This window comes from Passer domesticus, chromosome 30 (assembly GCF_036417665.1).
Source record: "Passer domesticus isolate bPasDom1 chromosome 30, bPasDom1.hap1, whole genome shotgun sequence".
NCBI lineage: Eukaryota > Metazoa > Chordata > Aves > Passeriformes > Passeridae > Passer > Passer domesticus.
The window spans coordinates 2645469-2671857 of NC_087503.1; the positions used below are offsets into that span (position 1 = coordinate 2645469).

The 26389-nt window shown below is 54.2% G+C and overlaps 1 protein-coding gene and 1 long non-coding RNA gene across 2 annotated transcripts in view; both read left to right on the forward strand.

Annotated features, from left to right (window-relative positions):
- The first annotated feature begins 667 nt into the window (after window positions 1-667).
- On the forward strand, window positions 668-2886 carry LOC135287685 (uncharacterized). Its single transcript, XR_010351248.1, has 2 exons — window positions 668-2320; window positions 2435-2886. It is a non-coding gene; the product is annotated as an uncharacterized LOC135287685 (long non-coding RNA).
- Window positions 2887-16248: 13362 nt separating this feature from the next.
- Window positions 16249-26389, forward strand: part of LOC135287569 (zinc finger protein 271-like) — a 351290-nt gene continuing 341149 nt past the window's right edge. The window contains exons 1-3 of the mRNA XM_064400859.1: window positions 16249-16839; window positions 17681-17759; window positions 17939-18550. Of these exons, the coding sequence (XP_064256929.1) occupies window positions 16249-16839; window positions 17681-17759; window positions 17939-18550 (1282 nt within the window). The remainder of the gene's footprint in view (window positions 16840-17680; window positions 17760-17938; window positions 18551-26389) is intronic.

Genomic DNA, 26389 nt, shown 5'->3' on the forward strand with positions numbered 1-26389 from the left:
GTCCTGTCCCGTCGCCTGCTCCGAGCGCTGTGGAGTGTTCTTGTCACCCCCAGCTCCTATGTCACCACGTGTCACAAAGGACACACTCCTCCATTCCATGCCACGGTGACCGTGCTGCAGCGTGTCACAAAGGGCCCTTGCACACACTGCCACCTGCCCTGGGGCCCTGCCCAGCCCACCCAAAGTGGCCCCGGTTGGAAGGAATCCCTGGCCCCAAGTGTCTAAGGCAGCCCGACAGGATCTTTAGGAAGGGCTCAGCCCATCAGCAAATGCTGCCCTGCTCTGCAGGCTCAGGGCAGCAGAAGGAGCCCCCAGGGCTGCCGAGGCAGCCGCGCTGGCAAGGGCACGGGGCCTTCCACGGAAGCTGGCACGGCCTCCTTGGGACACGTCCCGGCTGCTGGCCATCCTAAACCCGCGGCTGTGACAGGCACAGGGAACGTGTGGGCCAGGACACCAATGCTGCTCTGAGCCCTGGGGCCCGGGCAGCGCTGCCATCAGCAGGTGTGGCAGAGTCCCCACCCAAGCAGAGCTGCCACCCCCCGAGCCCTGGCAGCACTGCTGCCCCTCTCCTGCCCCAGAGACCTGTGCCCTGGGGGGCTTGTGTGCCACAGGGAGCCAAAGCCCACGTGCACTGGGGGCTGTGCTCCTCCCTGCAGGGGCTGTTGGCAGCAGCACCTGGAGCACTGCTGCACCACTTGGTGTCTGTGAGAAGGCAGAGGCTGTTAGTCAGTCCTGAAATGATTTGCTCATGGAAGGGATTGGCAGTAGCACCACAACACCATCAGCTGCTGAGTTTCCCTGGACAATTGGATTGTTCAGGGACACTGTCGTGTTTCATTGTGATCTTCTGTCAGTTCTTCTGGGAAAAACACTAGCCCAGTCTGTGATGTTCAGTGCTCCATTTGCTGTGTGTCTGTCTATGTCTTAGCTGATGCAAAGCAAATATTTCCTCCAGATCCAAAGAGCTGTGCCTGAAAATTCACAGAGCTACATCCATTTCTGATTTTTTTAAAAAGTTTTCCAGAGCCCGCTGATAATTTTCAAGGTTTTCAGAGAACCACAGAATAATGAGGTTGGAAGACATGTCTAGGATCATCAAGTCCAACCTATGCCCCAACACCTCAATTAGACTATAGCACCAAATGCCATATTCCACCTTTTTTAAAACACATCCAAAGATACTGATTCCACCACCTCCCTGGGAAGAACATTCCAGTACTTTATTATTCTTTTGGTTAACTTTTTTTTCCTAATATCCAACCTGTACCTTCCCTGACGTATCTTGAGACTGTGTCCTCTTGTTCTGTCAGTCGCTGCCCGGTGGAAGAGACTGACCCCCACCTGTCTACAACCTCCCTTCAGGAAGTTGTAGAGAGCAATAAGGTCACCTCTAAGCCTCCGTTTCTCCAGGCTAAACAACCCCAGTTCCTTCAAACATTCCTCATAGGGCTTGTGTTCCAAGCCCCTCACCAGCCTTGTTGCCCTCCTCTGGACGTGCTCAAGCATCTCAACATCCTTCCTAAACTGAGGGGCCCAGAACTGGACACAGTACTCAAGGTGCGGCCTCACCAGCGCTGAGTACAGGGCAAGAATGACCTCCCTGCTCCTGCTGGCCACACAATTCCTACTGCAGGCCGGGATGCCATTGGCCTTCTTGGCCACCAAGGCACATTGCTGGCTCATATTCAACCAGCTGTCAACCAGCACCCCCAGGTCCCTTTCTGCCTGAACACTGTCCAGCCACACTGTCGCCAGCTTGTAACATTGTAGGGGATTTTTGTGGCCAAAACGTAGAACTCTGGCACTTAGACTTATTAAACTTCATGCTGCTGGACTCTGCCCATCCATCCAACTGATCCAAGTCTCTCTGCAGAGCCCTCCTTCCTTCCAGGAGATCAACACAAGCTCCCAGCTTAGTGTCAGCTGCAAATTTACTAATGAAGGACTCGATGCCCTCATCCATGTTGTCTATAAAAATATGAAATAGGACTGGTCCCAGCACAGAGCCCTGAGGGACAGCACTGGTGACTGGCCGCCAGCTGGATGCAGCACCGTTCACCATCACTCTCTGGCCCGGCCATCCAGCCAGTTCCTAACCCAGCCAAGAGTGCTCCTGTCCAAGCCGTGGGCTGCCAGCTTCTCCAGGAGTGTGCTGTGGGAGACAGTATCAAAGGCCTTGCTGAAGTCTAAATAGACCACATGCACAGCCTTTCCTGCGTCCACCAGGCGGGTCAGCTGGTCACAGAAGGAGACCAGGCTGGTCACACATGGCCTACCCTTCGTAACCCCTGATGACTGGCTCTGATACCCTGGCCATGCTGTAAGTGCTGTGTGATAGCACTCAGTGTGAACTGTTCCATCTTACCTGGTACTGAGGTCAGGCTAACTGGCCTGTAATTGCCAGGATCCTCCTTACCACCTTTTTTGTAAACAGGTGTCACATTGGCCAGTTTCCAATCATCTGGAACCTCGCCAGTGAGCCATGACTCCTGGTAAATGATGGAGAGCGGCTTGGCAACCTCATCTGCCAGCTCCCTCATCACCCTAGGGTGAATCCCATCTGGTCCCATTGATTTTTAAATATCCAAGTGTCCCAGCAGTTCTCTGACTGCCTCCTCTTGGATAATAAGAGGACCATTCTGATCCCTGGCACCACCTACCAACCCTTGAGGACAGTTGTCATGAGGATAAGCTGTCTTACCACTAAAGACTGAGGTGAAGAAAACATTAAGCACTTCCGCCTTTTCCGCATCTTTAGTAACTAGTTTGCCTGCTCCATCCAATAAGGAACCGAGGTTGGTTATACCCTTCCTTTTACCATTAATATATTTGTAAAAACTTTTTTTATTATTTTTAACAGAAGTTGCCAAGTTGAGTTCAAACTGAGCTTTGGCCTCCCTAATTTTTTTTCTACATGCCCTGGCAGCACCCTTAAATAATTCCTCAGAAATCACTCCCTCCTTAAAAAGATGATACAACTTTTTCTTATTTCTAAGTTCCTTCAAAACCTCATTACTCATCCAGACTGGACGTTTGCCTCGTCTACTCATCTTTTGGCACACAGGGACAGTCTGTTCTTGTGCCCTCAAGATCTATGCTTTGAAGCACACCCATCTCTCCTGGACTCCTTTGTTTTTAAAGGCTGATTCCCAAGGAATTCTCTGGACAAGTCTTTTAAATAGGCCAAAATCTGCCCTCCGGAAGTCCAGTGTAGAGATCTTATTGATATTCCTCCTTACTTCACCAATTATTGAGAATTCTATAGTTTCATGATCACTATGCCCAAGCGGCCTACAACCTCCACATCACCTACCAGTCCATCTCTATTTGTAAACAATAGGTCTAACATAGCCCCTCCCCTGGTGGGTTTGCCCACCAGTTGTGACAAAAAGTTATCCTCCACACATTCTAAAAACCTTCTAGATTGCTGTTTTTTTGCTGTATTGAGTTCCCAGCAGATGTCTGGTAGGTTGAAGTCACCTACAAGAACAAGGGCTGATGATCCTGAGACTTTGTTCAGTTGTTTATAGAATAAGTTGTCCACCTCTTCATCCTGGTTGGGTGGACGATAGCAGACTCCCAGTAGGATGTCAGCCTTGTTGGCCTTCCTCTTAATTTTTACCCATAGGGACTCAACTTCATCATCATTAGTCTCAATACCTGTGACATCCAAAACCTCCCTAATATAAAGGGCCACCCCTCCACCTCTTCTCCCTTTTCTGTCTTTTCTGAAGAGCTTGTAGCCATCCAGTGCAGTGCTCCAACTATGTGAGTCATCCCACCACGTTTCTGTGATGGCAACTACATCATAGTCCTGCTGATGCACCATGGCCTCCAGCTCTTCTTGTTTGTTACCCATGCTGCGTGCATTGGTATACATGCATCTCAGCTGGGCTGCTGATTTCTCCCCTAACACAGTCTTACCACCCCTGGGCCTGCTTCCAAACAGCCCAGCTGCATCCCCTTCCCCCTTCAAACCTAGTTTAAAGCCCTCTCAATAAGGTCTGCCAGTTCATGAGCTAAAAACCTCCTACCCTTAACAGAGAGATGTACCCCATCTGATTCCAATAGAGCAGGTGCCATAAAGGTTGCTCCATGATCAAAGAATCCAAAATTTTGCCGATAACACCAACCCTTGAGCCATTTGTTAATGATATGAGTTTTCCTATTCCTTTCATTATTTTTCTCTGCCACCAAAGGGACTGAGCAGAACACTACCTGTGCACCTGTCCTATCAACCACTTGACCCAGTGCCCTAAACTCCCTTTTAATCACCTTGACACTCCTCTTTTCAATCTCATCACTGCCAGCTTGGAGTATCAGCAGTGGGTAATAATCAGAGGACTGAATCAGCCTAGGAAGTTTCTCAGTGATGTTTCGTACTTGGGCCCCAGGGAGGCAGCAGACCTCCCTGTGGGATGGGTCAGGTCGACATACGGGGCCCTCTGTCCCCCTCAGAAGGGAATCACCCGTCACGATTACCCTTCTTTTTTTCTTGACATTAGAGGTGGTAATCCTCTTTTTAGGCAAGTCATAATTGGGAGGCTCACTGGGTAGATGATTTTCCTCTAAATCATCTCTCTGGCTGTCTAGATCCAGTGCCTCATACCTATTCTGAAGTGGCACCTGGCTAGGGGATGGGGGGCAGGAGGGGTTTTTTGTTATTACCACCCCGAGCAGGGACCCATTTCCACTCCCCTTCATCTACCAGGTGCCCCTCTATTGCCTGAGAGTGAAAGACACATGAGCCCTCTGACTCCTGGTGGGCCTCCCTAAAAGACGTAAGGGCTGAACTCCACCAGTCTATTTCCTGTTCACTATCCCTGATACTCCTTAACCTTTCAACTTCTTCCCTAAGCTCAGCCACTAGCGAAAGGAGGTCATTCACTTGTTCACACCTCAGGCAGGCCTTCTCCATAACATCCCCTGAAGCCACTGATAAGCTCAAACACTCCGGGCAGGAATGGGTCTGTACGGACACATCCTTTTTGGAGGGCTCTACTTGGTCATATACACTTGTACCAACCACGGATTTTGACCGGGTTAAAACCATTGCTTAGGAGAAAGCCCAAGATCAATCAACCAATAAAACAATACTTCACCAAACTAGCTGGAACCTGCAGCCCTGCCTGCTTGCCCTGCCTGCGCGAACTGCTGTGACCCTGTTTGCCTGCTCCTGTTCACCGCACTCCGGGTCTCCGCGCTCCCCAGAGGTCTCTTATAATGGGTCACTCCGGAACAAGGAAGCTCCACCTCCTGCTCCTGAGTGGCTCACAAAGCAATTAAGGTCATTAAAGTCCTGCTGCTGTGTCTGTGCTGCTGAGCTGGGCTGGGCTCCTGGCACAGAGGCAGCTCCTGGTAAGCAAGAAGAGCTTCAAAAGCACATTTCTCTTGATGAGCAGCTCTTCTGCCAGCCCAGCAGGGCTGGGGCACTGCCTGCAGCCAGCCCGGGCACAGCCCAGAGGCACAGAGAGCTTCAATCAGTCAGAGCTGGGAAGGAGCTGAGAAGTGCCTGGGGCAGAATCACTGCCAGCCCTTGGCACAGGAACCTCTGGCTGCAGGACAATGCAGCTGCAGCTCCTGGAGCCATCTCCTAAAGCTGGAACATCCCAATGCCTGCAGACTCTATGAGTACATTCTCTGATTGTCTCTTGTGCAGAGCAGCCAGGGGTGCCCAGGGCTGTCCTGCAGAGCAGGCTCCTGCAGCCCAGGGCGCTGTGCTGGTGCAGGGACTCTGCTGCCTGCCAGGGACAGCTCTCAGCCGGCCCTGGCAGCTGCTCCCAGCACTGGGGGACAAGATCTGGGGGCAAGGAGACAGCTGGTAAGGCTTTGAAGTGTTCTCCTTGTGTGGTGAGGATGCTGCATTGGTCAGGATTGCTCCCAGCATAACATTTAACTGCCGAACATCTACAAGTGGATTATACAGCTAACACAGCTAGTCAGGGGCTGGATAAAAGGGAAAATCCTGCTTTTTCAATCTACTGCTGTTGGTTGCCTGGATCGGAAATTCCATATAGATGTTAATCTCAGTTCAGGTGAAGAAAAATAAAAACAATTTTCTCAAATCTGAACAAACCAGGCAGTGACAGCAATCACCACAGTTCACTTTAAAGGCAGCATCAGTGTCGATTTTCCAGCCTGCTCAGGGTTGCTCTGATGTTGCCATCAGAGCCTGCAGAGCCAGAGCTGCCCCTGGGCAGTGCCAGAGCTGGGAGGGGTCTGCAGGGCAGAGCTGAGCCCCCAGGGCTGGGCTGGGCTCTGGCAGCACTGGCAGGGCCCAGCCCTGGGCACAGGGACCAGCTGCTGGCAGGGACAGCTCCAGGCAGCAGAGCCCTGGGCAGGCAGTGGGGGGAAAGTGTCCCCAGCCCGTGCTGGGATATTTAAAATCCTCTCCTAATGCAACTATTCTATGATTAATTTTTATACAGATCCCCATGCCAAGGCACCAAAATGTCCAACAGCAGCTCCATCAGCCACTTCCTCCTGCTGGCATTGGCAGACACGCGGCAGCTGCAGCTCCTGCACTTCTGCCTCTTGCTGGGCATCTCCCTGGCTGCCCTCCTGGGCAACGGCCTCATCATCAGCACCGTAGCCTGCGGCCAGCACCTGCACACGCCCATGTTCTTCTTCCTGCTCAACCTGGCCCTCAGCGACCTGGGCTCCATCTGCACCACTGTCCCCAAAGCCATGCACAATTCCCTCTGGGACACCACCACCATCTCCTACACAGGATGTGCTGCACAGCACTTTTCATTTCTGTTCTTCATCTCAGCAGAGTATTTCCTCCTGACCATCATGTGCTACGACCGCTACGTGTCCATCTGCAAACCCCTGCACTACGGGACCCTCCTGGGCAGCAGAGCTTGTGCCCACATGGCAGCAGCTGCCTGGGCCAGTGCCTTTCTCACTGCTCTGCTGCACACAGCCAATACATTTTCCCTGCCCCTGTGCCATGGCAATGTTCTGGGCCAGTTCTTCTGTGAAATCCCCCAGATCCTCAAACTCTCCTGTTCACACTCAAACATCAAGGAACTTGGGCTCATTGCTATTAGTGCCTGTTTAGCACTTGGCTGTTTTGTGTTCATTGTTTTTTCCTATGTGCAGATCTTCAGGGCTGTGCTGAGGATCCCCTCTGAGCAGGGATGGCACAAAGCCTTTTCCACCTGCCTCCCTCACCTGGCTGTGGTCTCTCTGTTCTTCAGCACTGTCAGGTTTGCTCACCTGAAGTCCCCCTCCATGTCCTCCCCATCCCTGGATCTGGCCCTGTCAGTTCTGTATTCGGTGGTGCCTCCAGCCCTGAACCCCCTCATCTACAGCCTGAGGAACCAGGAGCTCAAGGCTGCAGTGTGGAGACTGATGACTGGATGCTTTCACAAACATTAAACTGCTGGCCAGTGTCTGCAAATCACTTGTAATAAAAGTCATCTTTGATACTTCTTATTGGTATAGTTGTTGGGATTTTTTCCTTTGTTTTATATTTTTCACATTGACTACAAATAAATGTCATTGTCTGTGCCATTTCACATTTTGTTTCTCTCCATCTCCCCTGTGGCATTGACACAGACTGTGTCAATGACAGGCTGCATTCCTGGTGGCTATAAAGGAAATAAAAGATCTCCCAGCAGAGTTTTCTGCAGAGATGCCCTTTTGTTGCCTTCTCTGGAGCTGCAGCAGCAATGTCTGTGTGCAGAGCTGGGGGCAGATCAGTGCTGGCCCAGCAGCTGTGCCCAGCAGCAGCAGCAGCACTTGGTGTTGCCAGTGCTGCTGCCGTGGCCCTGCCCCGCTGCCCTGGTGGCCCTGGTGTTGCTGCAGGGCCTGAGTGCTCTCGGGGCCGGGCACAGTCCTGGGGGTGGCAGTGCCGGGGCTGCAGCAGGGACAGGCCATGGGCACTGCTGGGGCAGCGCTGACGCCTCAGGCCAGGCCCTGGGGGCTGCAGGCTCTTTGCCCAGGCTCTCTCAAGAACCCGGCCAGCCCAATGCTCAGCACAGAAAAGCCCCAGGGTGAGCAGCCCCAGGCTGGCCGTGGGCAGGCTGGGGGCAAACAGCACGGCTGGGGCTCTGCAAGGGCCCTGGGGGAGACGGGAAGGAGCAGCAGAGCAGGGGCTGATCCATCCCCAGGGCGCTGCACAGCCCAGGGCAGCGTTCTAGGGCATCCTCATGGAGCTGCCAACAACATCCCCCCTCTGCAGCCCTGGCCTCTCCCCCAGCTCACACAGGTGCCGCATCCTTGCAGGCACAGCCACGGCAGCACTGGCTCAGGAGCCCCTGTTTGCATTGCACACAGCAGGCGGGAGCACCCCCATGCTGCTGCTGTGGGGACATGAACCTGAGGGAGCACAAATGGCATCAGCCCCTGGGGCCAGCAAGGGCTGGGGGGCGCCAGGGAAACCACTCAGCTTTGTCCTGGCCTCTGCAGTCAGCCAGAAAGTTTGTTCCCATCAGCTGGGAGTTTCCTGTGCCACTGCAGACGCTGTGGCTCAGAGCCAGGGCTGCCTGGCAGCCACCCCCAAACTGCCCTGAGCATTTTTGTTTACATCACTTTTGCTCTCTTCACACTTCCTGCTACAAATTTCTTCCTTTTGCCCACTCCTGTTCCCTTCCTTGTAAACAGCCCATCCCTGTTTGCCCTTTCCCCTCTGGCCCCACTCCCCATTGCAGTTCCTGACTTGGCACCATGGGAACGTCCCTTGGGCAGCAGGATCATCCTCCAAGTGCTGCAGGAATTGTCTGCAGGCTCCTGCAGTGCCTGGTGCTGCTCCCTTGCCAGAGGCACCCCAGGCCAGGGGGGCACATCTGGGCTGCTGTGTCTGCCTGTGGGGCTCCCTGTTCTGGGCAATGAGGAGGAGCTGCAGAGGCTCTGCAGGACTGACAGGATGGGCTTTGGGGCTGGCAGGAGAAGCTGAGGCACCTGGGCTGCTGCAGCTTCTGAAGAGGAGTCCCAGGGCTCATCCTGCAACTGCTCCAAGGGTGGTTCCAGAGAATCCCAGAATCAGCAAGGTTGGAAAAGACCTTGGAGATCATCAAGTCCAACCTGTACCCTGACGCTGCCTTGTCTGCCCTGAGCCTCCTCTTCTCCAGGATAAACAACCTCAGCTCCCTCAGCCTCTCTTCACAGGACTTGTGCTCCAGACCCCTCACCAGCCTTGTTGCCCTTCTCTGGACATCCTCCAGCCCCTCCATGTCCTTCCTGAATTGACGGGCCCAGAACTGGACACAGCACTCGAGGTGCTGCCCAACCAGTGCTGAGCACAGGGGAAGAATCACTGCCCTGCTCCTGCTGGCCACACCATTCCTGATCCAGGCCAGGAGCCACTGGCCTTCTTGGACACCCGGGCACACTGCTGCCTCATGTCCAGCCTGCTGTCCATCAGTCCCTGCAGGTCCCTTTCTGCCTGGCTGCTGTCCAGCCACTCTGTCCCCAGCCTGTAGTGCTGCAGGGGTTGTTGTGGCCAAAGTGCAGGACCTGGCACTGGGACTTGTTAAACCTCACCTTGTTGGATTTGTTCCCTGGATCCAGCCTGTGCAGGGCCCTGTGCAGAATTCTACCCTCCAGCAGATGAACACTCACACCCAGCTTGGTGTCACCACAGTTCCTTGAGGCCCAAGAGTGTCCCAATGCCCTCCATGATTCCATGAGGCCTTCCAGTGTCACAATGTCCGTCTGGTTCCATGGACCCCTTGGTGTCACAAAGTCCCTTGGATCCTTGGGCCCCACAGTGTCACAATGGCGCCGTGGTCCCCCAAGGCCTTGCAGGGTCCCAATGGATCCTTGGTTCCATGAGGTCTGGCAATGCAGCAATGCTCTCCTTGGTTCCCACTCTCTTTTATACCTCCTACTCTCAGACAATAGAAGGACATCTGGTAGATGAAGGGGAGTGGGAGTAGATATCTACTCGAGCAGGTAATAATAAAAATTCCTGCTGACCCCCATTCCCTAGCCAGGTGCCACTTTGGAATAGGTATGAGCATCTGGATCTGAAGAGTCAGCCACATGATTTAGTAGAAAATGATCTGTCCATTGAGCCTCCCAATTATGATTCATGTCTGAGAAGGATTACCACCCCTAACATCAAAACGGGAAGAAGGATAATCGTGGTGAGTGACTCCCTTCTGAGGGGAACAGAGGTGCCCCATATGTGAACCAGACCCACCCCACAGAGAGGTCTGCTGCCTCCCTGGGGCCCGGGTACAGGATATCACTGAGAGACTGCCTGGGCTGATTCAGCCCTCTGATTATTACCCACTGCTGATACTCCAGGCTGGCAGTGATGAGATTCAAAAGAAGAGTGTCAGGGCAATTAAAAGGGACTTTAGGGCACTGGCACAAGTGGTTGATAGGACAGAGGCACAGGTTGTCTTTTCCTCAGTCCATCTGGTGGCCAAGAAAAATGGTGAAAGGAATAGGAAAGCTCATGTTATCAATAAGTGGCTCAAGGGTTGGTGTCATTGGCAGAATTTTGGATTCTTTCATCACAGGGCAACTTTTACTGCACCTGGCCTGCTGGAACCAGATGGGCTCCATCTCTCTGTTAAGGGCAGAAGAATTTTAGCTTGTGAACTGGTAGAACTTGTTGAGAGGGCTTTAAACTAGGATTGAAGGGGGAAGGGGATGCAGCTGGGCTGTCTGGAAGCAGGCCCAAGGGTGGTAAGCCTGAGTTAGGGGTGAAATCAGCAGCCCAGCTGAGGTGCATGGATACCAGTGCACGCAGCATGGGTAACAAACAGGAAGAGCCGGAGGCCATGGTCCAACAGCAGAGCTGTGGTGTAACTGCCATCACAGAAACATGGTGGTCTGACTCACATGGCTGGAGCACTGCACTGGATGGATACAAGCTCTTCAGGAGAGACAGGAAAGGGAGAAGAGGTGGAGGGGTGGCTCTTTTTATTAGGGAGACTTTGGACACCACAGGAATTGAGACTAATGATGATGGCGTTGAATGTCTGTGGGTGAGAATTAGGGGGAAGGGCAACAAGGCTGACATCCTACTGGGATTCTGTTATCATCCACCCAGCCAGGAAGAAGAGGTGGACAACTCATTCTATAAGCAGCTAGATACTATTTCAGGATCATCAGCCTTTTTTCTTGTAGGTGGCTTCAACCTGCCAGACATCTGCTGGGAACTCAATACAACTGAAAAGAGGCAGTCCAGGAAATTTTAGAGTGTGTGGAGGACAAACTTTTTGTCACAGCTGGTGGGCGGGCCCACCAGGGGAGGGGCTGTGTTAGATCTTGTCGTTTGCCAATAGAGATGGGCTGGTGGGAGATGTGGTGGTTGGAGGCCACTTGGGGCAGAGTGATCATGAAATTATAGAGTTCTTGATATTTGGTGAAATGAGGAGGAACATCAATAAGACTCTTACACTGGACTTCTGGAGACTTTGGCTTCTTAGGAGAATTATCGAGAGTTCCTAGGGAAGCAGCCCTTAAAAACAAAGGAGTTCAGGAAAGGTGGACATGCTTCCAAACAGAAACCTGGAGGGCACAGGAACAGACTGTTCCTGTGTGCTGAAAGATGAGTCGATGAGGCAAACATGCAGCCTGGATGCGCAAGGAGGTTTTGAAGGAACTGAAGAATAAAAGGAGGATGCATCATCTTTGGAAGGAGGGTCAGGTCTCTCAGGAAGTATTTAAGGGGGTTGCTGGTGCATGTAGGAAAAAAATTAGGGAGACCAAAGCTCAGTACATACACAATTTGGCAACTTTTTAAAGGGATAATAACAAATGTTTTTTCCAAATATATCAATGGTAAAAGTAAGGGTAAGACCAACCTTTGTTCTCTATTAGATGAGGGAGGAAACTTAGTAACTGCAGATGAGGAGAAGGCAGAGGTGCTTAACGCCTTCTTTGCCTCAGTCTTTGGTGGGAAGATGGCTTGTCCTCAGGAAAACTGTCCTGGGTTGGTTGATGGTTCCAGGAAACATAATGGTCCCCCCATTATCCAAGAGAATGCAGTCAGAGAACTTCTAAGATGCTTGGATGTTCATAAATCCATGGGCCCAGATGGGATCCACCCCAGGGTGATGAGGGAGCTGGCAGATGAGCTTGCCAAGCCGCTCTCCATCATTTACCAGCAGTCCTGGCTCACTGGGGAGGTTCCAGATGACTGGAAGCTGCCCAATGTGACCCCCATTCACAACAAGGGTGGGAAGGAGGATCCTGGTAATTACAGGCCAGTCAGCCTGACCTCAGTACCCATTGAGGAAATGGAACAGTTTATACTGAGTGTCATCACCCAGCACTTGCAGCATGGCCAGGGTATCAGAGCCAGCCAGCAGGGGTTCAGGAGGGGTAGGTCGTGTTTGACCAACCTGGTCTCCTTTTATGACCAGGTGACCCTCCTGGTGGATGCAGGACAGGCTGTGGATGTGTCTATTTGGACTCCAGCAAGGCCTTTGGCACTGTCCCCTCAGCACACTCCTGGAAAAGCTGCAGCCCAGGGCTGGGACAGGAGCACTCTGGGCTGGGTTCAGAACTGGCTGCATGGCCGGGCCAGAGAGTGCTGGTGAGCACTGCTGCATCCAGCTGGCAGCCAGGCACCAGTGCTGTCCCTCAGGGCTCTGTGCTGGGGCCAGCTCTGTTCAATGTTTTTATTGATGACATGGATGAGAGGATGGAGTCTTTCAGTAGTAAATCTGCAGATGACACTGAGCTGGGAGTGTGTGTCCATCTGGTGGAGGGTAGGAGGGCTCTGCAGGGAGACCTGGAATGGTTGGATGAAGGGCAGAGTGGAGTCCTGCATTTTGGCCACAATAACCCCCTGCAGAATTATAGGCTGGGGACAGAGTGGCTGGAGAGCAGCCAGACAGAAAGGGACCTGCAGGGACTGATGGACAGCAGGCTGGACATGAGGCAGCAGTGTGCCCAGGTGGCCAAGAAGGCCAATGGCTCCTGGCCTGGATCAGGAATGGTGTGGCCAGCAGGAGCAGGGCAGTGATTCTTCCCCTGTGCTCAGCACTGGCTGGGCAGCACCTCGAGTGCTGTGTCTAGTTCTGGGCCTCCCAATTTAGGAAGGACATGGAGGGTCTGGAGTATGTCCAGAGAAGGGCAACAAGGCTGGTGAGGGGCTTGGAACACAAATCCTGTGAGGAATGACTGAAGGAGCTGGGGTTGTTTCTTCGGGTTGTCTTTTCTCCAGCTGCAGTCTGGAGGAAAGAAGACTCAGAGGTCACCTTATTGCTCTCTACAGGTTCCTTAAAGGTGGTTGTAGTCAGGTGGGGTCAGTCTCTTTCTCCAGGCAACAACTGACAGAACCAGAGGACACAGTATTAAGCTAAACCAAGGGAGATATAGGTTGGATTTTAGGAAAGTTTTTTTGCAGAAAGTGTGGTAAAGTATTGGATTGGTTTGCCTGGGGAGGTGGTAGAGTCACCATCCCTAGATATGTTGAAAAAAAGACAGGATGTGTCACTCGGTGCCATGGTCCAGTTGAGGTATTAGGGCAGCTTGGACTCGATGACCTTGAAGGTCTCTTCTAACCCAGTAATTCTGTGATTCTGTGACTCAATGATCCCAATGGGTCCCTCCCAGCTCAGCCCCTTCTGCAATTCTCACCCTTTGGCTCAGCCTTTGTGTCCCCTCGAGGCACTGGCAGAGCTGTTGGGGACAGGGCAGGAGTGGGGCAGCCCCAGCGTTCCCCTGTGTGTGACACCCCAGCAGTGACAGCCCCAGCGTTCCCCTGTGTGTGACACCCCAGCGGTGACAGCCCCAGCGTTCCCCTGTCTGTGACACCCCAGCAGTGACAGCCCCAGCGTTCCCCTGTGTGTGACACCCCAGCGGTGACAGCCCCAGCGTTCCCCTGTCTGTGACACCCCAGCAGTGACAGCCCCAGCGTTCCCCTGTGTGTGACACCCCAGCGGTGACAGCCCCAGCGTTCCCTGTGTGTGACACCCCAGCAGTGACAGCCCCAGCGTTCCCCTGTGTGTGACACCCCAGCGGTGACAGCCCCAGCGTTCCCCTGTGTGTGACACCCCAGCAGTGACAGCCCCAGCGTTCCCCTGTGTGTGACACCCCAGCAGTGACAGCCCCAGCGTTCCCCTGTGTGTGACACCCCAGCGGTGACAGCCCCAGCGTTCCCCTGTCTGTGACACCCCAGCAGTGACAGCCCCAGCGTTCCCCTGTGTGTGACACCCCAGCGGTGACAGCCCCAGCGTTCCCCTGTCTGTGACACCCCAGCAGTGACAGCCCCAGCGTTCCCCTGTGTGTGACACCCCAGCGGTGACAGCCCCAGCGTTCCCTGTGTGTGACACCCCAGCAGTGACAGCCCCAGCGTTCCCCTGTGTGTGACACCCCAGCGGTGACAGCCCCAGCGTTCCCCTGTGTGTGACACCCCAGCAGTGACAGCCCCAGCGTTCCCCTGTGTGTGACACCCCAGCAGTGACAGCCCCAGCGTTCCCCTGTCTGTGACACCCCAGCAGTGACAGCCCCAGCGTTCCCCTGTCTGTGACACCCCAGCAGTGACAGCCCCAGCGTTCCCCTGTGTGTGACACCCCAGCAGTGACAGCCCCAGCGTTCCCCTATCTGTGACACCCCAGCAGTGACAGCCCCAGCGTTCCCTCCCTGCAGACGCTCCAAGGGAAGTGTCCAGAGCCGCGTCCAGTCCATGGAACTGAGCGGCCACTGCCCAGCCCGGCCTGGGCTGATGTGGATTCCTCTGCACAGCTCGGGGAGGGTCCCCCTGGCCACCTGCACAGTGCCACAGACAAGTGTCAGACACAGTTACAGAGCTCTGCCCAGAGCTGACAGGGGGAGTTAATAAAAAAAACCAAACAAACAAAAAAGCCCCAAAACAAAACAAAACAGAAAAAAACCCCCTACCAATCCCAAACCCCCTACCCCTGAGACAAAGAGAAAAAAAACAACCAAAAAAACCCCAAGAAAAGCAACAAAAAAACCCAAATATACAAAAAAGCCACCTAAACAAAAACAAAACCCAAATAAACAAACAGTAAAACCCCAAAAGCCAACAAAACCAAATCAAAATAAAGAAAAAAAACCCAACCAAACCAAACAAACAAAAAAACCAAAACAAGAAAAAGAACTCGCCCCAGCAGAGCTGTTCCATCCTTCAGTAGTCATACCTGCACGCACACAACACCTAGGGCTGCAAAAAAAATGAGGATTCATTTGGCACATCTGGTTGAAAAGCAGCTTTAGGACAGGGTCTCAGCAGAACTGCTCTCAGCTGAGCCAAAAAGGCCCCTTTGGCAGCTGCAGGGCCATTGCAAATGCAGAGCCTCAGCCCACAGGGCAGAAAAGGGCTCTGAGCTCCCCTCCCCTGACACCAAACCCTGTTCCCAGGCTGCCTCACACACAGGATTCTTCTGCAGGACTGCGCAAAGCTGAGAGTGGGCTCTGGCTTCTCCATGGTGCGTGTCCTAAAGCTGCCTGGGAGAAGAAATTTCGGGTCAGCTCGGCTGGCACAATCCCTCCTGGAACAGGGCATAGCACTGGGAAGGGCTTTGCGTGCCGAGGCTTTGCTGCAGCCAAGGAAAGCTCCTGGCTCAGGGTCACCTTTGCTGCTCAGCCCGAGCCCCGAGTGCCCCAGCAGCATCAGCAGCAGAGAATGGCACAGGCTCGCAAGGGAGGGGGAGATTTTCCCGTGGAGAGAAACTCATATTCCAGTTTTTGCATTCAGGAAGCTGCAGATGGCTCAGCTTTGGCTGCACAGCAGCTGGAAATGCAAGTCCAGGAGCTCTGTGCATGGCCAGCCCCAGCAGGTGACAGCAAGGACAGGGCCCTGGCACAGTGACATTCGCAGGGAGCGCCTTCAGCAAGTGCTGGGGGCTGGGACTGTGTGCAGAAAACGCCCTGGAGGTCTCTCCAGCCAGGCAAAAGGAACAAAGTTTCAGTTGTGGCCTGGCCAGGGAGGACCAAAATCGATTGTTTTCCATTGCCGGTGTTGTAGGAGCCCCAGAGGAGAGCCCAGGGGGCCGAGGAATGGAGAGCGGGGACTGTGCAGGAGCCGGAGCAGCGAGAGAGGCCGGGCTGAAGGAGCGGGGCGGGCACGGGCTGGGAGGGGGCCCAGCCCGGGGGTCCCGCAGAGCCTCCCTGCTCCAGAGCCCAGCTGCGACAGCGGGGCAGCTGCCGGGATCGCTGTGCCAGGGACGGGCCGCAGCTGGGGCTTCCGAGGGGCTGGGCTGGAGCAGCTTTTTGTCCCGATGCACCGGGGGCATCGCCGCGGGGTTGGGGTCCCTGGGAAGCCGCAGCAGGACAGGGTGGCAGTGGCTGGTTTGTGGATTTGTTGCTGGGATGTTTTGTTGGCGGCCCGGGGCGGACTGTGGGAGCCGGGAGCGGCCGGGCGGGCCCGGAGCCGCCCCTCGGGCCGGGAGCCCCGGGCAGAGCTCTGTGCTCGGGGGCCGGGCCGGGCAAAGGCTGAGGGAGAGCGGGGGAAGCGCTGGCACGGAGGCCCCGGGCTCGCCGTGCCCCCCTGGCCACGCAGCCGGGCTCGGGGCCGCCTCGCTCAGAGCCGGCCCCGGCTGCGGGGGTCCCCGGGGCTCCCTGGGCAGGGGGCGGCGGGGGCTGCCCGAGCTCTGTGCCCGGCGCTGGGCGCGGCTGCCGAGGCAGCGGAGGATGCAGGGTCCCCCCGTGCTGGGGCTGGCTCTGCCCGGCCCAGGGGCTGCACTGTCAGCCCAGAGCCACCTGGGGATCGCCCGGGACCGGCAGGGCTGGCAGGGAAACCGGCACTGGGGGGAGCAGAAACGGGCAATGCCAGAGCTGGGGGTGCTCCAGAAGCCTGGACATGTTGGCAGCATGGACAGGGGGGAGCCATGGATACCCCAGGACTCTGAAACAGGGACCCAGGACAGTGCTGACCCCTGGAACGCCTGTGATGCCAAAGTGGTGAGCCCAGACAAGGGGAACCTGTGGGATTGCCAGGAGCTCCAGCAGCCCAGAGAGGGGAACACCAATACAAACCTGACCCGCAGCAACCCAGACAGGGGGGCCTCCAGGAGCCCAAAGTGGAGAGACCAGAGAGGAGAAACCAAGGTTGGGTGTTTTTGCTGAATCTTGGTCATGTATGCATTTTGGGGGACCAGATCTCGGTGTTTTGGGGATTTATATGAGCACCAGATTCCCAGTGACTTCTAGAGTGTGGAGGCCCAGGTGCCCAACACTGGAACTGTAATAGCTCAGGGCAAAGGTGACCAGGGTCAGAGAGAGACACCCCTCTGAGGACAATGGTCTCACCATCAGCATTTGCAGGCTCATGTGAATGCAGCAGGCTTCACTGGTATCACCCAGTCCAGCTGCCCTTTTTTCCTTATATGTACTTCCCCTAGAATGTTCTCCCCTCTCTTGTCCCCCATTGGTCCCGATTTACTGCAATGCTCCACCCCTGTTACCTCATTGGTTCCCCAGTTGGCTGCCCCTCCTCTGCACCACCTGTGCTCAGTTCCCATTGGCCCTTGGTGCTCAGACCCGCCCCTTTCCCCCTTATCAAACCCTGTGTTCTCAGCCCCATTTTGTCTCTGTGCCTGGACCCTCTACATTGCAATAAACTGCATTTGGAGCTGTCTCTGGCCTTGTCCATCAGCAGGTTAAGCAAGCGTGCTCCGGGCTCTGGGAGTGCAGGTTGCTCACAGGGGCTCGTTGTGGATGTGCTGCGACACTAGAGATTGACTTGGGCAGGAGGAACCCCCTAATCCAATGTACTCATATGCTATATTTTTCCCCAAACCAGGATTTCTCATTCCCAAGCCTTGGCTGGATGGAGGAGGAGTCTGTGAGGAAGAGAAAGATGGCCCGGGACACACAGGCAGGTGAGGAGGAAGTCAGTGCCCCTTTCCCCCTCTCTCCTGCTCCATCTCCCAGCCCAGCAATGCCCCCGGCTGCAGGACAATCCCACTGCTGTCCTGCTGGGGATGCATTGGGGAATCTTCTTCCCTTTCCCTGTGGCATAGGGGCAAATCCCATCCTCTCCTTGTCCTTCCTGCCCCAGACAAGGAGCTGAGGATGGAGATCAGGGAGGACAAATCCTCACAACAGAAACTCAAGGAAGAGGCAGATTTGAGCGGCTGCGCAGGGCAGAAATCCAAGGCGGAGGAAAAGTCCCAGAGATCCCACAGGAGGAGGGGCACCAAACCCAGCCCAGGTTGCTCTGAGGTGAAAGGCTGCACCCTGTGCCAGGAAGGTGGACAGAGCTTCAGCCAGAGCGTGGAGCTGGTGGCCCATGAGCAGCCTCATGATGGAGAGAAGCCCTACAAGTGCTTAGAGTGTGGGAAGAGCTTCAGGCAGAGCAGCACCCTGATCCAGCACCAGATGATCCACACCGGGGAATGGGCCTATGAGTGTGGGGAGTGTGGGAAGGGCTTGAGGTGCAGCTCTGAGCTCGTCACCCACCAACGCATCCACACTGGGGAGAAGCCCTACGAGTGTCCCCAGTGTGGGAAGAGGTTTCACACCAGCTCCAGTCTCCTCATACATGAGCGGATTCACACGGATGAGAGGCCCTTCTTCTGCCCTGACTGCGGGAAGGGCTTCAAGTACATCTCTCATCTCGTCAGGCACCAGTGCATCCACACTGGGGAGAGGCCCTATGAGTGTCCCCAGTGTGGGAAGAGCTTCACCCAGAGCTCTGTCTTGAACAGACACCTACGGAAGCACCAGTAAGGGAAGCCCTGCAAATGTCCCTGCAGGGAGAGCTTCGTGCCTGGCTCCAGCTTCATACCCAATTGTAGGACCCACGTTGGGAAGAGACCTGTGATCCATGTTCCTTGTAATCCATGCAGGAAAGACACCTGTCCCTTTTCCTGCCCCTGCCAATGACATGATGTGGGATTGAAGAACATGAGGATCTGGCTAGGGCCATGTCATTATATTCACTCTCTCCTCAGGTTGTTGCCAGGGGCAGGAAAGGGACTCTCTCCCTGAGGAGAAAGGTGTCCTTTCCAGGCAGAAGGAAATACCTGGCCAGGAAGAGCCAGTGAGTTGTGTTTTGGTTTTCCCTGTAAATAGTTTTTCTTTTCCCTTCTGTTACAGTATTGTTTCTGTTCCTGTTTGTTCTTTATCTCGTTGCTGTCCCCAGTAAATTGTTCTTATCCCTGCCTGGGCTCCTTGATTTTTGTGCTTTCCGTGGGGTGCGGGAAGGCAGAAAGCGGCAGCGCGGTTTTAGCGGGAGCAGGAAATTGGGGAATCCCATTCCTGAACTCTGGCTCATGGAAATCGAGCATCCCAGCTGGTCCCAACCCTGGTGGCCATGGCAACAGCCGTGGGAGCGGGTCTCTGGCTGGGGCTGTGGGAACCTCTTCCCTCTGGTGCCCAGGGACAGGACTGGAGGGAACGGCTGCAGCTGAGTTGGGGCAGGCTCAGGTTGGATCTCAGGAAAAGGTTTTTCCCCAGAGGCTGCTGGGGCAGTGCCCAGGCTCCCCAGGGAAGGCTCCCAGCTCCAGGGCTCTCTGAGCTCCAGCAGTGTTTGGCCAGCGCTGCCAGGCCCAGGCTGGCATTGTTGGGGTGTCCTGTGCAGGGCCAGCAGCTGGACTCCAGGATCCTGATGGGTCCCTCCCAGCTCAGCCAATTCTGTGGATCTGGGGGAACAGGGGCCTGGTGATGGTTGCCATGAAAACTGACCATAGGAATGGAGCTGGCGATGGTTGCCCACTAAGGATCAGATTTGTCACAGGGGTTCCATGGGGACTTTCCAAGAGTCTCCAGGCTGTTCAAGAGCTGGAAGGTCACAGGCAGACACAGGGGCTCCATGGACACCTCCCAGGGGTTTCTGGGGATGCTAAAGAGCCCTGTGCTCAGAGGCAGTCACAGCCATTCCATGGTGACATCCCAGGGCACCTTGGGCTGCAAAGGCACTGATCTGTCACAGGCTCTCACGGGGGCTCCACGGTGACATCCCAGGAGTCCCCAGGCTGCCAAGGAGCCGGGATGTCCCAGACACTCACAGGGGTTCCTGTCATGGGCACAGTGGGAGCTTCAGGCAAAAGCTTTATTTCTTTATTGGAGAAATGTCTGTTGAGACATGAGGTGGAGAAATTACCCCCAACAGCCACCATGGATCCTCAAACCCCTGCAGGGCCCCTAGACTTCTAAAATTCCTTTTAATACAGGAGACTGGGAGTGATTGGATCCCATCCCAGCCCCAGACTTTTTCAAAGGTGTAAAGATTAGACAGGTGGAGTGGAACCTTAATGCAATTTGTCCCACAGGATTAATGATAGAATGACAGATAAATTTACCTAAATACAGCCCTGATGGATTGTGATCATGATTAGTCAGAAAGATCTTAACCACAGTTATTTCACCATAGTACTGGAATTATAACAATTATTTTTATATAGTGCTGTAGGAAGCAATTTTGCAGTCATCAGGACCTGGCTGGAGTTGTTGGAGCCCATGGCAGGCAGAGCCTCCTGCTCCAGCAGGAACTGCCTTTCCTGTGCCAGGAGCAGGGCAGGTCCCGCTGCAGGAAAAGCCCCAGGCCAGCCCCAGTACAGGGAAGGGCTCGGGCACAAGGGCAGAGTGCCGTGCTGGGAGCTGTGCCAGGCAGAGCCTGAGGCACCAAAGGCACCTTGGCAGCAGCAGCTGCTTGCAGGGCATGGCCAGAAGCCTCCCTTGGCAGCCCGGCCTGGTGGCCAGCACTGCAGAGCTGCTGCCTCAGGGCTCATTTCTGCCTGGGCTCTGAAAAGCCACTTCTGCTCCGGGAGCCTGCCTGGGAAGCCATTGGCCCCAGCACCTTGGGGACAAGCTATGAATGAGAAAACTCTTCATGCCAGCAGAGACAAGGCAGGGGCAGAGGAAAAGGGAGAGCCAGGCCCAGGGGACAGGGCTGCCATGGTGATGGCTGTGAGGTCACTGCCCCTGCAGCAGCCTGGCTGCCCTCAGCAGACATTCTGGCCAGAAGCACTGTGAGGGCACCCAGCACATCAGAGAACCCACACAACAGGAATTCTGTCCTTGGGGATGAGAGGGTTTCGCTGGGTCAGGCTGTACAAAGCTCCTGCTCTTGGGTTCCTAGGATTGGGAGATTTCCCAATTCCTGGGATGGGGGATCCCCTTCTTTGGAAAAACAGTTAGAGTTTTGTGCCACTATCATCATTGTAAACTATTTCCTCCTTCTAACAAATCTAAATCCACCCTTATTCAGTTCAAAGATATTGGCCTTTGTTCTGTCACTGCAAGATTTGTAATAAAATAACTTTGACCACTATTTTTCCATTTTCACAGATCTTGGTGAGGACCCAAACATCTCCCAAGATGGGGTTTGGAGGCCTCATCACATAACCAGCAGGGAGAGGCTGATGGCTCTGGGCTCAGTGGTGTGGAGACTGAGGACAGAACAGGAGTAGCCTGGGAGGGATTGAAGGGTGGTTTCAGAGAGGCTGGAGCTTTTCTTCATAGTGGGAATGATCCTGAGAAAGAGATAATGGCACCAAGGGCAGCTGGGGATGCCCAGACTGGACAGCAGGAGAAAGGAATTTCCCTGCCAGGGAAGGGCTGTGGTGCAACACATCCCCCAGAAGGAGCCTGGAGCAGCCCAAGGCTTTGTGTGGGCAGGCAGAGGCAGGCAGGAGGCAGAGCTGTCAGCAAAGGAAGGGGCCAGCCAGGTGGGGCAGCAGGGGGCTGATGACAGCCTGCAGGGACAGAGGCGCAGGATTGCTCAGCATCAGAGACACCTTTCCCTTGCTTGTCCCCACCTGTCATCACTGCCTCCAGTGTTCTGCTCTACCTGAAATCTGGGGACACTTTCTCAGACCTGTCCTTCAATGGGACCCATTAACCCTTCAAGAAAACTTCTGTGTTTTTCACTTTCACTTTGAGTTGTTAAGAGGTTTCTGAGCACACTCTGAGGGACTGAGTCTGATGCAAAGAGCACCAAAGCCCCAGAGGGTCATTCAAGTCCTTGTGCTGTGTCTGTGCTGCTGAGCTGGGCCGGGCTCCTGGCCCAGAGGCAGCTCCTGGCAAGGGCAGCGCTGCAGAGAGACAGCTCTGGCCAGGAGCAGCTCCTGTGCACAGCCCAGCAGGGCTGGGGCACTGCCAGGGCAGCTCAGGGACAGCAGCAGGGCACAGCCAGAGCTGACAGGGGCTCAGCACTGGCAGGGGCTGGGGGATGTCCCAGAGGGGGCTGTGTCACAGCGGCACCTCTGTGGCTGTGTCATGGAGGCACAGAGCAGCTGTGATGTCAGCAAGGGGCTGTGTGACAGCACAGAGTGGGCTGTGTGAGGTCACAGGTTGGTCTGTGACATGACAGAATTTGTTGTGTGAGGTCATTGAGCAGCTAGAGCATCCTAGAGGGGATTCTGTGTGACATCACAGAGCAGGCTGTGACATCATGGCACGGCAGTATGACATCATAAAAAAGGGTGTGAGGTCAAAGTGTGTGCTGTGACATTACAGAGTAGCAGTATGACATCACAGAGAGGGTTTTGTGACATCACTGAGGGTGTTGTGACATCACAGAACTGTCTGTTATGTCACAGAGTAGGATGTCCGGCCATGGAGCAGAGTCTGCCATCATGGAAGGTGGCTCTGTGACATCAGAGAGTGGGTTGTGACATCACCGGGTGACGGAGCAACATCATAGAGCCAGCTGTGACATCACAGAACAGACTGTGACATCACAGGGTAACTTTGTGATATCACCGAATCTTCTGGGACAACACAGTGGAGCTTTATGATATTGCAGAGTGATATCCTAGCACTGGCCCTGTGATATCATGAAGGGGCTTTGTGACATCACAGAGCAGTAGTGTGTCATCACTGAGTTGCCTGTGTCATCATAGAGTAGGCTCTGTGACATCATACAATGGATTCTGCCATCACAGGGTATCTGTGTGACATCTCAGAGGGGTTGTGACATCACAGAATGGCTGTGTGACATCCCAGGGTAGGTTGTGTAATATCACAAGATTAACTGTGACATCATAATGAGGGTTGTGTCATCACAAAGGGGCTGTGTGTCATCACAGGGGCTGTGTGAGGTCACTGGGGAGGTCACTCTGCCCCAGCCCCCCTCACAGTTCCCCAGAGCAGTCCAATGCTGCTCGTGCACAGCGGGGTCCCCTGTCCCCCCGGGTCCCCCCGCCCCCGGCGCCGCAGCCTCCCCCAGAGGATGTTCCACGAGACCGACCCCAGAGCCTGGCACGGGGACGGGGGGCTGGGGCCCTGGGGGTGGGACAGGGGGACAGGGACCCCCTGGCAGTGTCCCCATGTCCCCCAGGGCCAGAGCCTGGGCCAGGGCTCCTTCACCCTGTTATAAATGAGGGCTTGAGAGTGCTGAAAAAATCCCCAGCAAGGGATCAGCAAAAAGCAGATTTAATATTAAGGGACAGCACCACAAAGTTCCTTGGTAAGAGTCACTCTGCTCCTGACTGGACACTTCAGGCACACCAAGGAAACAAAGCAACAACAAAACCAAACCAAATCCAGGCAATCAAACCAGAAATGAATCCAGAACTGTCCCTGTGTGTATGTGTGACAAGAGGACACTAGAGGGCAAGGACAAATGGAATGCAGCCCAAAAGCTCACTAGAGCTCAAACTTCACAGGACTTCACTTGTACCTTAACCTTAAGTGATATCTTAAACTTCACAATTTAGCAAAAGAACAAAGCTTAACAGTACTTCACCTAACTTAAAACGTATGACTTAGCAATTTAAAAGAGGAATACCACTTAGCAGTATTTAACTCAGCTTATAATTTATATTAAACACAGCAACTTAGCAAAAGAACAACTCTTAGAAACATTTAACTTAGACCTCTTGACTTAACCTGACTTCCAGGCCTGACAGACTCAGCTATCCAAGGCACTCCAACCCCTCCGAGAGCAGCATTTCTGCCACATTTCCCCAGCACAGGCACTCCTGTGTGCACACAGACACAAAGAGTCAGTGCAAGGCACCTGTGAGAAATTCCCCTGAGGGCAGGAAATGCTCCCTGTGGATGCTTTGGCATCTCCCCAGCGGGTGAAGGGTTGAGCCTGGAGGAGTGGGGGGATCGGCCCAGGCTCCCGCGTTGTTCAGGGATCCCTGAGTGCAGCAAACGGGAGAGTTCCCGGCTGGGAGAGGCCCCACTCAGAGGGAGTCGCTGGCCCAGGAGAGCTCCAAGGGGCTCCTTCTGCAGCGCTGTTTGTAGGGCCCCAAGAGAGGGGCTGCAGTCACAGCAATGGTTCATCCTGGCCACACTTGGCATCAACAGCTTTCTTTGGCAGTGTGAGAACAGGGATGTTGTGCCACTGAGGGAACAAAACCAGTTCCCAGGGCTGCTCCTCCAGCAACCAGGAGCTGTTTGGGCAGCAGCAGTGCCTGGAGCAGACAGTGTTTGTGCTGAGCTGCAGAGGAGCTGAGCCCAGGGGCTGTTGGCCAAGGCCGTGGCCCAAGGAGCATTTCTGAGCTGGCAGGGCAGCCTGAGAAGAGGAGGGAGGAATGCAGCAGCACAGGGCCCATGGAAGCAAGGGACCATGGTGACACTGTGGGGCCCTGTGAGACCAAAGGACCATTGTAACACTATGGGGCCTCATGGAATCACTGTGACTTTGCTGAGCTTCATGGAACCAAGGGGACTGTACTGACGCTGTTTGGCTCCGTGGAATGTAGGGATCATTGTGACCATGTGAGGCCCCATCAAACCAAAGGTCCATTGTGAAACCATGGGGCCTCATGGAACAAAGGGGACCATTATGACACTTTGAGGTGTCATGGAACCAGGGGTCCATTGTGACACTGAGAGACCCCATGGAGCCATTGTGACATTGCAAGGCCTCATGGAACAATGGAGACACCACTGAGACACTTCACAGCCTCATGGAACCAAGGGGCCATTTTGACACTATAGGGCACCATGGAACCAGTGAGACCGTTGTGACCCTGGGGGTCCCCACAGAACTAAGAAGACCATTGTGATAATGTGGGGCCTTGTGAAACCAAGAGGCCTTTGTGACACTGCTGGGCTGCATGGAACCAACGGTCCATTGTGACATTGTGGGGCCTGATGTCATTAGTAGTCCATTGTGACACTGTGGAGCCAAAAGAGGCCATTGTGACACAGCAAACATCCATGGTCCAAAGGTCCATTGTGACATTGCAGGGTTCATCGAACAGAGGAGTCACGTGACATTGTGGGGCCTGTGGAACCATGGAGACCATTGTGACACTGCAAGGCCCTATGGAACCAAGGTGCCATTGTGACGCTTCAGGGCCCTATGGAACCAAGGGAACATGGAACATGTCTGGCTGGTTTGGCCTCCCAAGGGCTGCCTGACAGTTGACCTTGGCATGTTGAGGGTCTCTGATCATCTGCTGTTCAAACAATGGAACTCTGGGCTTTCCTTCCTATGGAAAAGAACTCTCCTCTTCCTCCAGGCATCCATGGACACAATTGGAATGTCATAGTCAAATCTGTTATATCTAGGGATTGCTCCCATAGGAGTATTTCCAGGACAAGTGTGGCTGGCTGTGGATTCACAAGGGTCACTTCCCACCTGTCCCCAAAACACTGGGGAAGGCTCCGTGCTTTCCTTCCTTTGGAAGGAACTGTCCTGCTTCTCCAGGCACCCATGGCTGAGACTGGAATTCCACCTCCAATATTCCCTAAATCCAAAGACTGCTCCCAGACAAAATCTGCCATTACTGGTAAGTCTGGCTGGCCTTGGCCTACTGAGGATCTCACCTGCCTTCCAAACACTGGGGCTCGGTGCTTTCCTTCCTATGGAAAAGAACTGTCCTTCTCGGCCAGGTGCCCATGGCCAAATTTGGGATTTCACCTCCAACATTCCCTACTGTGACAGACAAGAGGAGATTGTTGGCTTAAAACATTTCATGTATGAGGGAGGAAGGGGCAGGTCCAGCCTTGCCCTGCCCTGGAACCCCAGCACTGCCCTGCCCTGGAACCCCAATCCCCCCGGAACCTCTTTCCCAGCCCAGCAGTGGCTGCCAGTCCCTGGCACAGCACAGGCAATGCTCCACAGCCACCTCTGGAGCCCCAGCCCAACTCCTGAGTGACCAAATGAGCCCAAGTCCCACCTGGGGGAAGGGCCCAGCAAGACCAAGGGGTATTGAATGCTGGCCACAAGGCAAGCACATATCTTGACCTTACCTCCTCTTGGAATTTCCATCTGAACACTGCTGGAATCCAGTTGGTAGTACTGTGTGTGTGCTTCTCTGTATTTTTTTTTTGTCTTTCTCTCTTTCTGTGAGTTCTTCTTCTGTTTCTGTGCTCCTGCACATTTTGATTAACATTAAATTGAAGAGGCTTTGATTTTGTGAAGTTGAATGGGCCAAGTCAATGCTTTGAGAAATGTTTTATGTTCATTTAATGTCTGTTGTAGTTTGACATGAGAAGAATTTTAAAAAGTAACACAAAATTTTTTGTGCAACTGACAAGGTCTTAAACTACTAAGATACTGAACACGCCTCTGTGAAACACAGATGTTAAAGATGAAAAAACC